The following is a 14057-nucleotide window of genomic DNA, read 5'->3' on the forward strand; positions in this document are numbered from 1 at the left end:
TGCAATTCTCCTAACATAACACATTTTTGTGTGCAATTTCTCCTAAAATGCAATTATTTTTGCCATCTATTTCCCCTAATACAATGTGTTTTAATGCTATTTTTAGTAATATATTCATTTTATGACACTTAATAATAATAATACCTTTATTATCAATGTACAACCTGTGTACAATGAAATTAACTTCTCTCTTATATGCACATTTTTGTAACATTTTGTTTGTTTCTGGTTGGGGAACTGTTATGTAGAATTTTCATAAATGCAAATTTCGAATGCTTGCTCTGTTTCAGTAACTACATTGTTTTGGGAAGTGTGAATTAAGTGGATTTGCATCAAAATGTGAACTGAACTGAATTTCTCACCATTATTTCCCTGCCAGTTAGTGTTGTTCTGTTTTGTTTTATACCATTGTTTTTTCCCCTTTATACCTTGTTCAGGGTGCTGAGAGTTTTTAGGAGACCTCCTGTTCCCCTCAGGGATCAACAATTCCCAGAGTTCTCTGTAAAGAGCTTGATTGTTGAATCATTCTGGGAATTTTGCTCCCCTTAAAATAGCTTCAACCTGTGTTGTTTTTAACAACATGTCTCTGTGAATTGGATATTATTGATATTTGGAAGGCAATCTGAGCAGAAGAGAGAGATTTCAGGATAAAATAAATGTAAAAACTTGATAGCGGAAATAGAAAGTTATCCAGAGGAAAGTATGGTTGCTGCTTGTGATAGAGAGGAATGCTTAGCCTTCTTAGCAACTTTTTATCCAAGGGCGTTTGTAGTATGTTTAGTATGTATATTGGCACACATTCCTTTACACAAACAAACAAAAACACTTATAAGACAAGAAACCTTCTGCCACCCTTAGAGCCTTACCATAGAACTCTTAAAGCTGATTCCAACATATTACTATCCAAATATAGCTGAAAGAAGGGGCCGGTCTTGGGAGGAGAGTTAGTTGGGGAATGTAGCAGAATAAGCATCTAAGACTTGTTAGGGAAATGTTTATTTTCCAAATAACATCAATTCCAGGCAGACCAGAGAGCTGTAGGCATCACAGCAATCTGAACCTTTTTGTGTGGCTTTGTTCTGTGTCAATTTCTGTTGTTTTTTGTCACTTGTTCTTATTCCTAGCCTTTCTGTTTTGGTTTGTTGTTACAGCTGTCATTAAAGCTGTTTCACAGAATGAATTCTTGTCCAGTTGTAGCAAGAGAGGGTCCTGTGCGAAGGGTCGCTATCTTTGGAGGAACACACGGCAATGAGTTGTCTGGGGTATTCCTGGTCAAGCACTGGCAGGATGATGGAACAGAGATTCAGCGACCGGGGCTGGAGGTACGGCCTTTTATCACCAATCCAAGAGCAGTGGAGAAATGTTGCCGATATATTGACTGCGACCTGAATCGGGTTTTTGATCCTAAAAGACTTGGGTAAGCCTAACCTCTGCCTTGTGTGTTTGAGTGTATAAACGATTAAACAACAACAAAACAACAGCTGCATCTGCTTACTTGAGAGTAGGTAAAGGTACCCCTGACCGTTAGGTCCAGTCTCTGGGGTTGCGCGCTCATCTCGCTCTATAGGCCAAGGGAGCCTGCGTTTGTCCACAGACAGCTTCCGGGTCATGTGGCCAGCATGACTAAGCCGCTTCTGGTGAACCAGAGCAGTGCACGGAAACACTGTTTACCTTCCTGCTGGAGTAGTACCTATTTATCTACTTGCACTTTGACGTGCTTTCGAACTGCTAGGTGGGCAGGAGCTGGGATCCAGCAATGGGAGCTCACCCTGCTGCAGGGATTCGAAATGCCAACCTTCTGATCGGCAAGCCCTAGGCTCTGTGGTTTAGACCATAGCACTACTTGAGAGTAAGATCTACTAAATTCAGTGTGACTTACTTCTGAGCAGACATTTATAGGGTCGCACTGTTCTGTAATACTTGACCACAGGAGCAGCAGTCATCTATGCACAAACAGCTGTAACTCAAAGGGGGAAAATACATGCCTACTGCTTAGAGGGGCCCTTCTGGGGTAAGGCAAATGTTCCTCACGTATTATCCAGTCGCAGGGTGAGGTTTCTCTCCCTATCCCGCTGGAGTCTTCCACATCCAGAGCAGCAGCACATGTAGAAATCCTGTTTTCATAAGTCCACAGGGTTGAAGCGGTTATGTCTGCAAGAAACATCCCTGAGGTTGGGTGAGAAGACTCAAGGATTCTTTGGCTGTGCATTTCTCAAGCAGCCATCCTGCCAGATGAATAATGCCTTTTTGAAACTTGAATTTTCCGAAGCAGTGTGCTACGTGGCAGTTCACATGTGTGTATACCTGACATTCAAAGGAAAACAATCATTGCCCACTGCCTTCGAACACTCCTAAAGTCAATTTGAAATGAATCTTAGGCAGCCTTCATAAATGTATCACACTGAGACAGTGGAGTATACCAGCAAGCCACGTCCCCAATCTTAGGTACCCATGCCCCCAAATCCATGCAATCAGATCAATGCATAAAATGGGCTCCTACTTGTAAGCAGCTGTATGTTCATAGGGACATGCACATGATCTCGAACCCTGATTGCACAAGGTTTCTGTTTATGTGCAAGCCTGTACATGCGTAAGAACCCCTTCAGTTGAAAATGTGGTTGTTGGGGGTATGTCAGCATCAAAAGGGGTGGTTTGCCAGCATGGCTCAGCCAACCACCTCCTGCAAGCATTTAGGGCTTGTGTGAAAGCGAACCAGTGAAAAAAGAAACCTTTGAATCCCTAGGGTACAATCACATTGCATACATAGGGAACAACCAAATTAAGAATGATGTGCATTATTTAGCTTTTTCATCCTTTTAAAAATGCTAATTTCACAGGAAGCTAAACTGCCAGCATAAAGGTTTAATGAGAATCAGTGCCAGCATTGCTGTGCGTGTGTTAAATTAAAGTGCTGCTATTCATCTGAGCTCCCAGTGTAATTTTCCCCCATGTGTCCTGAAATGAACTTCCTGGGCAATCTAGCTTCATGGGACTGTTCAGAATGTCACTGCACACAGGCAGCCACAGCACATTGCCAAAGGTAAAAATACAACTCTGTTTAAATACAGATAGGACAGCTCTCTGTTGTAGTGTGAAGAAGGATTACAAAATTCCAATAGCTGCCTATGTTCTTAAGCAATTACCAGTATTAGTCATTGCAGGCCATACGCTGCTGTCAGTAATGAAGGAGACAAACACACATGCAAATTGCTGATGGCCACCAATTCTGACATTAAAGAAACACATACAAATGGAAGAATAAGTATCCTGTGCCAGATAAATGAAGAGTTAATTATTTTTCTTTTTTTTAATTGCAAAAGGAGCAAATGGCTAAGTGATTTTTAATTTGTGTGCACTTTTTATCAACAGCGAACAGCTTGCAGACAACACTCCGTACGAAGTGAGAAGGGCTCAAGAAATAAACTGCATATTTGGTCCAAAAGGTAGCCACAAAGCTTATGACCTTATCTTTGACCTGCACAACACAACAGCTAACATGGGTGGCACCATCATACTGGAAAACTCCAGGGATGATTTCACAATTCAGATGTGTCGCTATATAAAGGTAAAAAGTTCTAATCCCACATGAGTTAACTGTGCTGAATTCAGAGCATTATAGAACCAGCACCAAATTCCCAGAGATCATAGGGACATAGGAAGTTGCCTTATACTGAGTCATACCATTGGCCCATCTTGCTCAGTATTGTCTACACTGACTGGCAGTGGCTTTCATGGGTTTCAGGGAGCCCTATCTGGAGATGCTGGGCATTGAGCCAGGGACTTAGAATCATAGACTTGTAGAGTTGGAAAGGACCCCGAGGGTCAACTAGTCCAACCCTCTGCAAGGCAGGCACTCAACTGCTGAGCTACAGCCCTCCCTCTAATATGGCATAGCGTGAAGATAGGGGAAGGGAACCTTAATATATTCCATGCCCTATAACTTGCATCTGCTTCCAGCACTGGAATCACAGCTATTGTCAGCCAGTCTGTGGCCAGCCAGTCCTTCTGTTTAATTCCTGAATTAGCTCTTCTACCTCATTCTAGGGCCAAGGGAGGGGCACAGGTGTATGTGGCTGAGCATTGCTAACTGACCAGGAAAAAAAGAATTCTAAAAAATATTTTATTTTGCTGTACAGTGGTACCTTGGGTTACATACACTTCTCGTTACAGATGCTTCAGGTTACAGACTCCGCTAACCCAGAAATAATACCTCAGGTTAAGAACTTTGCTTCAGGATGAGAACAGAAATTGTACTCTGGCAGCGCGGCAGCAGCAGGAGGCCCCATTAGCTAAAGTGGTGCGTCAGGTTAAGAACAGTTTCAGGTTAAGAACAGACCTCCGGAACGAATTAAGCACTTAACCCGAGGTACCACTGTATACTGCTGACTAAATTTTGCTGTTAATTGTTGCTTTTAATATTTGGTTGTAAATAGGGATGAGTGAATCTGTCAATTTCAGTTTCTAATTTTTCCACTCTTCAGTTCTCCATATTTCCATATCAGTTTGCATTTTTATTAAAGTCTGCATTGAAATTCACCAGCATTTAGTGCACATTTCTTCTACTTTAACATGTCAATGCCATAATCTTTTCCTTCACGTGCCACAGCTGGAGGCAGGAATGCTTCTGAATACCAGTTGCTGGAAGGAGAGAAGAGTGCTCTTGTGCTCAAATCCTGCTTGTGGGTTTCCTCTGGTTGACCACTGTGAGAACAGAATGGTGGACTAGACGGACCACTGGACTGATCCAGCAGGCTTTTCTTATGTTCTTATGTGTGAACTGTGTAGCTCACTCTGGCACCAAAGAGCCAGGTTGTTGAGTTCAGCACCATTTGGAGATGGCAGGGTGTGTCTCTCTGTCTGGTTTCTCTGTAGCAAATTCCTCTCCTCTCCCCAACACTCACAAGGGTTAACTTGACATCAGTAAGACAGATGAGTGGAACAAGTAACAATGGCCTTGGTCCAGTATACCTGAAGGAGCGTCTCCACCCCCATCGTTCTGCCCGGACACTGAGGTCCAGCACCGAGGGCCTTCTGGCAGTTCCCTCACTGCGAGAGGCCAAGTTACAGGGAACCAGGCAGAGGGCCTTCTCGGTAGTGGCGCCTTCCCTGTGGAACACCCTCCCACCAGATGTCAAAGAGAACAACAACTACCAGGCTTTTAGAAGACATCTGAAGGCAGCCCTGTTTCGGGAAGCTTTTAATGTTTGATGTATTATAGTATTTTAATATTCTTTTGGAAGCCGCCCAGAGTGGCTGGGGAAGCCCAACCAGATGGGCGGGGTATAAATAATAAATTATTATTGTTAGTATTATTATTATTAGTTTTAAAAAAACACCATAAAGTCATTATGGATCTGGTTTAAGGTGATTTGATGAAGAGCTGAGCTCTGTGTTTTTTTTAATTCACCACACATAAGACATTTAAATGTTACTTCCCCTGCAGGAGTGGCGGAGGAGAACACTGCAGGAACATTTGAGCAGTGTGCTCAATTGTACTGCTCATTTGCATTAAAACATTGCTTGTTTAAAACAACAGTTTAATGTGACATGCAAACTGGGCCAGTATGTGAAGAATGTCATATAGCTAAGCTACAAATATCCTGGTTGTTGTTGTTGTTTTTTCCTGTAAGAAAACCTAAATCAGAGTTGAAAGGATGTGGGATGGGAAACTGCCCTAAAGGCAGCTTAATGCTTGGTCCTCTTGAGCACTGCTACATTAATTTTCTCTCTTTGATAATTTAATGCTGGAATCATGTTCACTTATATTATCACAAAACAGAATTCAGTGAAGCATACTTTGTGTGATCTAAGAGAAATATCACCAACAAACACTGCTTTGTACTTTTTCTAAAGATGGCCTACTTATTTTAAGACAGCTCAATATGAGACAACAGTCGAGGACAATGCATAAGCCAACTTTTGCACCAGTGGTCTTCTGTTAACTCAGCATTAATGTTTGGACAAGTACAATATTTAAACAAATATTTTCCACAGGATGCTTTGGCTCCAGAAGGCTGCCCTGTTTTCCTCATTGAGCATCCCAACCTGAAATATGCAACGACCCGGTCTATAGCAAAACATCCTGTTGGTAAATATGAACATTATAAGCTTTACCCAGTCCTCAGAGATGAAATATATGCAATTGTGTTCCCAGATAGGCTGGTACCTAAGTTATGATTCATTGAGTCATACAAGTTAGTTATTTTCAGCAACACCCATCTGCTTTTGGCAACCACATCCGAGGGCCAAACTCAAAGTATCCACATCCACACCCTGCATTAAAGTACTCTTGTAGCACTTTAAAACTTGTGGCTTACCTAAAATAATTCCTGGGAGCTGTAGATTTCTAAGCATACTGATTTCATGTAGCTTCACAATTCTCAACACCCTGAGCAAACCAAAGTTCCCAAGACCCTGCGTGGCTGTCAAAGTGGTATAAGAGTGCTTTAAGTGTAGGGTGCAGAGGTGACCAAATTCTTAGTGCCACACTTCAAGAAAGATAAAAGACAATATTGGGATGTTTAGAGGAGGGCAATGGATATGGTCAGGGGTATGCAAAATAAGCCCTGTGAAGTAGGGTGGAAAGAACTGGGTATGTTCTGCCTGGAGGATAGAATTTGGATGCTGACCTCTGTCCACCACTCCCAGTGTGGTAACAGCAGTCACAGCCGTGGTGGCTTCTCTCCTGGGATACAGACCCTGCATGGAGGTACGCTTGGCAAGCACCTGGGTCCCTAAACTGTGCAACTGCTTCCCCCATTTTAACAAACAAAAAATGTGTGCAATGCATTAAGGAAAATTTTAAATAACTGGGAATGTATACAGTAATTGAAACAAAAAATGTGGGGGGAAAGGGTATAATGCCAGTCAGATAGTGCTAAAGAGGAAGGGGAAGCTGATATATCCTTCACTTTTTATGCAGGCATTGAAGTGGGTCCTCAGCCCCAAGGAGTTCTCAGGGCTGACATTTTGGACAAAATGCGGAGGATCATCAAGCATGGCCTTGACTTTGTGCAAATGTTCAATGCAGGTATAGCAGTTGTCAGTATTAAGCAAGCATCAAGTAGTTTGCTAATGTGCTGGTAGGAAATAGCAATCACAAGAGATTTTTGCAGTGTCCCTCCTAACAGGAGCGCTTCTGTTCAGGATGCCAGCCATGCCTTCTTCCAGCATATTCCACTCCATCCCACTCCCTTTTTTCTTTTCCAAGTAATACTCAACATTATCTGACTAACCTGAATTGGGCTACTTGGTGATGGGGCGGTTGACCCTTGCTGTTTTCTAAAAATATGCACTGTAGTTCTCTAGTCTTGGTGAAATGCTTCTCAGTTACACTTTATTTGGCTCCAAGTCTTTTAACACTGACCACCTGAATTCACAGTGATGACTTAACAAGAGAATCTTCTTAAAGCTGTAAGGTAAAGGTAAAGGAACCCCTGATGACTAGGTCCAGTCGTGACCGACTCTGGGGTTGCGGTGCTCATCTCGCTTTATTGGCCGAGGGAGCCGGTGTACAGCTTCTGGGTCATGTGGCCAAAATGAAGACTAAATCTTAAATCTTAAAGCTGTCCCTTAAAGCTGTACTGAAGACTAAATCCCACACATCCTTTGCCATATACCTGGGCCTAAATAAATATATCCACAGTTTTAAGCAGGCTTTTATTGTGTACCTACACAGCATGAATGCCACAATACTACACAGTACAAAATAATATTTCATTTGAAAAATTCCTTCACAGTTACAATAATAGCCACTGACAATAGCTACTATTGTTATCTCTGAAGGTATGATCTGATGGCACCTAAGAAATATAATTACTAAACTTCATAAGATGCTGACAAAAGGAAGCATTTTACTAAATTCTATCATCTGCAGAATATATTTTATGCATTGTATATTGTGATTAAGGTCCCTGATTTTCGCTGTTCAGATAAAATTTAGATCCGACTTTCATGCATCGCTGCATAACTGGGTCATCTTTCAGTAACCCAATCTTCTGAAGTGAGACGATCTATAGAAAAACATTTTCCTGTGACCAGATCTAATTATGATATTAACAAGATACAGATAGCTACCATCTTAATGACTTCAAACATTGTCAATAAAAAGATTCATTAGATTCAGTTTCTTTCAAAAAAAAAAAATACTAAGAGCTGTTTGACATAATACTTGGAGACGTTGCTCTTTTTTTCTCCCTAGGAAAAGAATTCCCTCGGTGTACAATTGAAGTTTACAAAATAATGGAGAAAGTAGATTATCCAAGAAAGAAAAATAATGAGATCATGGCTGTCATTCACCCTAACCTGCAGGTAAACACATGCCATTTCTCTTCAGATATATAGTCCGCTGCCCTGCCCTTGAACAACAGCAATGTCGGAATTTGGTGTACAAATTCCCCTTTGTTAACAGGAAAGTTACTAAAGGACCATGATTCACTTCCATATGGAATGAGTGTGTGACTGTCTTGAATCAGCTCCCATATGGCTGATTCTTGAGTCGCACATTCATTTCATGCACAAATCTTGCTCACTGGAAACAAGCATGAGAGCCCATGGGCCTTGCTAGGGCCTGCTCTGGATATAATCCTCATTGAAAGACAGCAAGTGCCTTGCAGGCTTTTTCCCTCCCCCCCACCCCCCGCAAATTCCCTTATCCATTAGTTTTCCACTGTTAACTATAGTTTATGGTTGCCTGCTAGATGTGAATATATATCAGGGGTGGGGGAACACTTTTGGCCTGGCAGGTCAGATCTTTATCTGAACTTTGACAGATTGCCAGGGTCACCCACCTGTCAGATGACTATCTGACATCATGATGACATCATGACCTGTGGGTAGGAAGAGCAGTCCACTTCACCAGTGCAGTCCCCCCACTGCCCCCCCCACTGCCAAAGCAGAACCAAGCAGAATTTAACCCCCTGCTCTTCAGCTGATGAATGGAGACTTCAATCCTGCTCATGAGGAATAGATTAGATGAGTATTAATCTAATAGAATTAAGCTGGGTGACATCAGCTGATGGACAGGTGAGCATGGTTTGGGGAAGTGGCTAAACAGGAAATACTCCTTGGCAGGCCAATATCAGCCTATGGGCAAGAGGTTTCTAACCCCAGTATAAATGAAGGCTAACAAGATAGGCAGTAATTAAAAATACTGTGTTTTTATCTTCTTGTTTCCCCCCTGTCCCACAAGGATCAAGATTGGCAGCCTCTCAACCCTGGTGACCCTATGTTTTTAACTCTTGAAGGAAAGACAATCCCATACGAAGGAGACGTGGTAGTATATCCAGCCTTTGTGAATGAAGCTGCTTATTATGAAAAGCAACAAGCTTTTGTAAAAACTGAAATAGAAAAATTGAGTGCAGAAGGGATCAGAGCATGTGTCTCTTAGAACTGGAATAATTTTTCATTTAACTTTTTCAAAACTTAGGATGAAACCCAATTACAGATGCATTTGATCTTTCTAACTCAAGATGGCCAGAACTCATAGGCTGTAACTCAGACAGAGACTTTAATATTTAATGGTAAGGAATATTTTTTTAAGGAATAAGCACTTTGAAGGCAATATGATCAATCAACATTCAGAAGCATTGTTAATATGAATGTATTTTAGTATTTTTTTTTATAAATACTAAATGCTAAATATTTTTTAAAATTAATAGCACTTTTTAATAACAGAAATATATGTTTTGTATTTAATGTGTTATGCCCCAAGAAGCTGAACATGGAGATATTTCATGGCCATTACTGAGGAAGCAGAAGAGGCAATGGACAAATTAAACCTGTAAAGATTATATTGTATTTTACATCAGTAAGGGCATCTCAAGTTCTGGAAGTGCTGCTATTATGGGAGAAGTTTTGTTGGAAATCCTGGAAGCCAGTACCACAGTTTGGGGGCAAGCTCCCTTTGGTGAGAGAACCCCAACAGAGATTTAACATAGCAAAACATGCAAGAAAGGAAAGTGTGGAGATAAAGGCTGTAAAACCTTTAAAATGTGTCATTTCTAGTGAATCCAAAAGTATACCACTTTTAAAGGTTCTTTCCAAAGTATTCCACTTCTCTAGCACACAGGTAGATCACACGTTTAGTAAGCTATAAAATGGATTATTTACAAAACTCTTCAAATGCCAGATTCATGTACTTTTCCATACAGCAGCCAGAAAAAGTTGCACAGGCAGTAAAACATTGCTTGGTTACAAAATGGTAAAAGTTCCTAAACTATTGGTGTAGGATAACATTAGTTTCAGACTTCATTCTTGTCTGAAACAAAATAGGCTGGTTAAAGCCATGTGGCTGGAAGGAGCAGCTCAGAGCTCGTCGCACACCAAATTCACATGCAGACTAAATAGAATAAAAGGCTTGGTTTTCTAAACTGAGGGGAAGTGGCTTAGGCTAAGCTTGCATACTAGTTATATGAGGCTGGTTTAACCTACAAGATTCACCTCTTGAAATCCTGCCTGCCATGGTTAGTAGCAAAATGTACCTTATCAGAGAGACACTGGATACTACATTAACATTAAACAGCAGAGAAGCACGGAGAAATGGGCTTGGCGGCTTCAGAGTAGCATTCTTAATAGAGTCACATCTGAATATTATTTTGGGAGGTTAATCTGGAACTGGAGTTGGGGAAAGGTTTCCAGTGAGAGTGAGAGTGGACTTATGAGCCAAAACATTTGGGTCATGAGGATGATCTCCCCCGCATATATGTGTGTGTTTAGATTTTTATCAGAGTGGTAGCCCTGGGGATATATAAATAAATTATTGCAATATTTTTCTCCTGTGGAAGAGGGGATACTTGTGCTCTTGAGGGACAACTCAACCGACTGTCCCCTCTATCCATTGTAGAAAAGGTAAGTCCAACATTCTGTTTTTTAAAAATTGTTTTATAAAGTTTGGGGTTAATAAAGTGGAACAGGGGTCTATCTATGCAGGGATGGTTTCAGGCCTGAACACGCCCCCTTCTATCTTAATGGACCCATGGCAGGCTTACCTGGCAGTGGTGGTAACATCAAGCAGCAGAATTAGCTGTGGACAGTTTGGAGCATTGTGAGAAATAAAAACGGGGGCCCAAGGGCACAATGAACTGGTTCCATGGTACCTTCTGTGCTTAGCATTTGCATTTGGGAGGGGAGGGCTTGTTGGGTCAGGTACGCCAGACTGATTTGTATGCTGTCAGTGGATTCTTGTTGCTGCCTTGTTGGGCTGTGTATGTGATAAAGGGGAGCCATACTGGGGTGAAGGCACCCTCTTCTATTTGTTCCAGTGTCAGTTTCAGTGTATTGGTCCATGTTTACTCCTGACAGTTCTCTCCAGTGTCTAGCTATGAGGCTTCTGGCTGCTAAGAATAGGTGGGTTATAAGCTCTATATAATGTGCTCCCATTGTTCTTTGATTGCTATTTATTGGTGCTAATGTGATTTGTGGAACAACTAAACAAAACATGAGAATCAAATGTTTATAAAAGTATCCTTTTTATTTCTCTTATTCACAATAAATATCTTTTTCTTAAAAACATTGAATAACAACAAACATTTAAATAAAGGTCATAACATTCAGCATAACAATGGTACCATGTTATAGTTTCTATCTTTTCCCTCTTTTTTTGTTCTTTGGAAGACTTATCTCAAATGGCCATTTGGCTCTAAAGTGCTGATTGGGAAGCAAAAGGGTACAACATCCATAAAGACACGCCTTTAGAATAGTCTTCGGGAAAATATGCTGGGCTATTACTGCACCAGTGTCTCTGTGGATGTGTGCATACACATCTAGTTAGCATACAAACCATCATTCATAATTTCACAACATAAAAACAAGAACACTCTTCAGTAATTATCCATGAGGATTAAGGCACATTCTGCAGGAATGACTAGATATAAATACTGTACATATACACCATAAACACATATAAAATATTCCCTTTGGATATGTGCTCATCTTCCTTTCGCAGGATAAGATTGGCCACCTTTTTGAATCTCCTAGTAAAGTCAGGAGGTGAGGTGGCTCCTCCCATCCATTCCCTCCGCAGTACTGTCTTCTGGCACCCGGGCAAGCAGGTACCCAGGTGAGCACAGGAAGGGTCTGAGAGAATAACCACTCTCAGAATGGTTAGTGCTGAAGATTTCATACTGTGGTTTCACTTCAAATCTGAAATGCATTTTGTGTGTCATAATTTCTTCATTGTTTCCTAGTAGAGAGGTGGATGGAAGAAGGTAGATAGCGATCTACTAGTACATCTCAGGGCCATCTGCAGTAGATTGGCAAGGATTTCCAGCTCCCAGCAACAATAGCAGCAACAAAATGACTCCCTGCACCGCCCTTAATTTATACTGCTGAAATGAAGAGAGCATAGAGGTAACCAAGAGTGGGTTTTCATGCATAACTTTGTTCCATTCTGCTGACCTAAAAAAACTTCTAGCTTCAGTATTCTTTTAAGCATATGTCTTTTGCACCTGGCTCTAGTTGGTGGATCTCAAGGATCTAATAAAAAACAGACAATAGATCCCAAGGGATTCTAGTAAAAATAGAAGTAGATCCCATAAGTTTCCCCACTCCTGCCCACCCATAGTACAACCAACAGTCTCAAGGTTTCATAGGAAGTAAAACAAACAAACAAACAAACAAACAAACAAACAAACAAACAGCACCCTTCAAAAAGGCAAAAGAGAGATTCTGTATCACATATTGCCAAGCTTTAAGAGAACCTTTTGACAAAGAGCTATCTTTAAAATATTTATAGACCTGACGTTTCATTTGGCACACTTTCAAAGCAGAGTTGTGAAAAGTTAGTTGTTGGTTTTGGAGATGGAGGGCCAGCAGTTGTGAAAAGGCACTCTGTTTCCAGCTACGTGGTTGGTCAAAGCACAGAAGCAACATTTGTGGCATCCTAACCAAATATTTAAATGTTTTCAGTCCATGGAATATATTACCATTTGGAGTGCAGAGGCCCAACCAAAGAATCATTCCTTGAACTTATGCAGATGGACCTTCACACAAGTGGGCTATCTCAAAATCTTATTTCACTGTACCATTTGGACCAGTTGCTCTTCCTTTTCCATGTCGTTGCCCATATTTCCCCTTCCATGACTTTGCTTTACTGCCTATCATTTCCACAAGAAACCAGTTCAGCCAGCCTCTCAAAGTGAAAGCTGGGCTGTGTGAGGAGTAGCAGCAATAACAGCAGATGTCTTTCCTGCCCACACCCCTGTGATTATGCTAGGAGTCTAGATAGTCTTATATAGTCCAATGTACAGCTCTATGGGGTTCCTATTGGGGCATCTGATTGGCGACTCTGAGAACAGGATCCTGGACTTGGGATGGGCCATTGGCCTGATGCAGTAGGCTCTTCTTGTGTTCTCTCGTTACACAGATGTTTCTGGCAAATCATAAATTTCTTCATACGTATTCAGAGTGGTCTTGCTATTACTCCTTGATGCGTCATGCATTCTGCTGTAATCTAAAGAAAAATAGTCAAAATTGTTTCCCCACCTCACCAGTACATTCATTTAAAAACCTTTCGTAAATAAAATTGTGTATGTAAGTACAACAGCACATGCCCCATTTATTCACTGAGGCTGTGATCCATCTTCTGTGTGTACAGTGGGCTTGGGAAGCTGCTATATTCTTAGTCAGAGATCATTGGCACATCTTGGTTGGCATTGTCTACACCAGAAGCAGTGCACTGGGTAGGGTGGAGCTTCTGTGCTAGCTTCCTGTCCGATAGGTTGCTGTTGCTTACCAATAGGGGATGGGCAAGGAGGCTGATGTCATGCAAACATACTAGTTAGGAGCCCTGGATTTGCTGCACCAGAGCATTTGCACTATTTATTACTTATTTAAACAATTTATATACCATTTAACTACAATAGTCTCTAAGCAGTTTGCAAAACAAGGAATATTAGCTCAGTTAAAACTATAAAATCACTGAACATGCCTACCAGAATGAAAAAAATCTTCAGTCGGCCCTGGGTGTTTAACAGGGAGTGGGCCTGTCTGACCTCAGCTGGAAGGAAGTTCTGTAAAATTAGCCCACAATCTGAAACCACGGCTCCTGGTGGATACAA

The 14057-nt window shown here is 41.4% G+C and overlaps 2 protein-coding genes across 17 annotated transcripts in view; one reads left to right on the forward strand and one right to left on the reverse strand.

Annotated features, from left to right (window-relative positions):
* The window catches only part of ASPA (aspartoacylase), a 25096-nt gene extending 13052 nt beyond the window's left edge, over nt 1-12044 (forward strand). For 5 of the 8 annotated variants that reach the window (XM_083480106.1, XM_083480107.1, XM_083480104.1 and 2 more), the window contains exons 2-7: nt 1152-1417; nt 3370-3565; nt 5995-6088; nt 6923-7030; nt 8201-8310; nt 9191-9618. In XM_083480106.1, the coding sequence (XP_083336232.1) occupies nt 1176-1417; nt 3370-3565; nt 5995-6088; nt 6923-7030; nt 8201-8310; nt 9191-9388 (948 nt within the window). In that variant the 5' untranslated portion in view covers nt 1152-1175 and the 3' untranslated portion in view covers nt 9389-9618. Of the gene's footprint in view, nt 1-1151; nt 1418-3369; nt 3566-5994; nt 6089-6922; nt 7031-8200; nt 8311-9190; nt 9619-11944 lie in introns of those variants that run through there. The other 3 variants (XM_083480103.1, XM_083480102.1, XM_083480100.1) reach the window with 3 other exon arrangements.
* Nucleotides 11450-14057, reverse strand: part of TRPV3 (transient receptor potential cation channel subfamily V member 3) — a 37487-nt gene continuing 34879 nt past the window's right edge. For all 9 annotated transcript variants that reach the window (XM_083479858.1, XM_083479857.1, XM_083479859.1 and 6 more), the window contains one exon: nt 11450-13450. In XM_083479858.1, the coding sequence (XP_083335984.1) occupies nt 13356-13450 (95 nt within the window). In that variant the 3' untranslated portion in view covers nt 11450-13355. The remainder of the gene's footprint in view (nt 13451-14057) is intronic.

Source organism: Podarcis liolepis (genome assembly GCF_965112155.1).
Source record: "Podarcis liolepis genome assembly, chromosome: 16".
NCBI classification, from domain to species: Eukaryota; Metazoa; Chordata; class Lepidosauria; order Squamata; family Lacertidae; genus Podarcis; species Podarcis liolepis.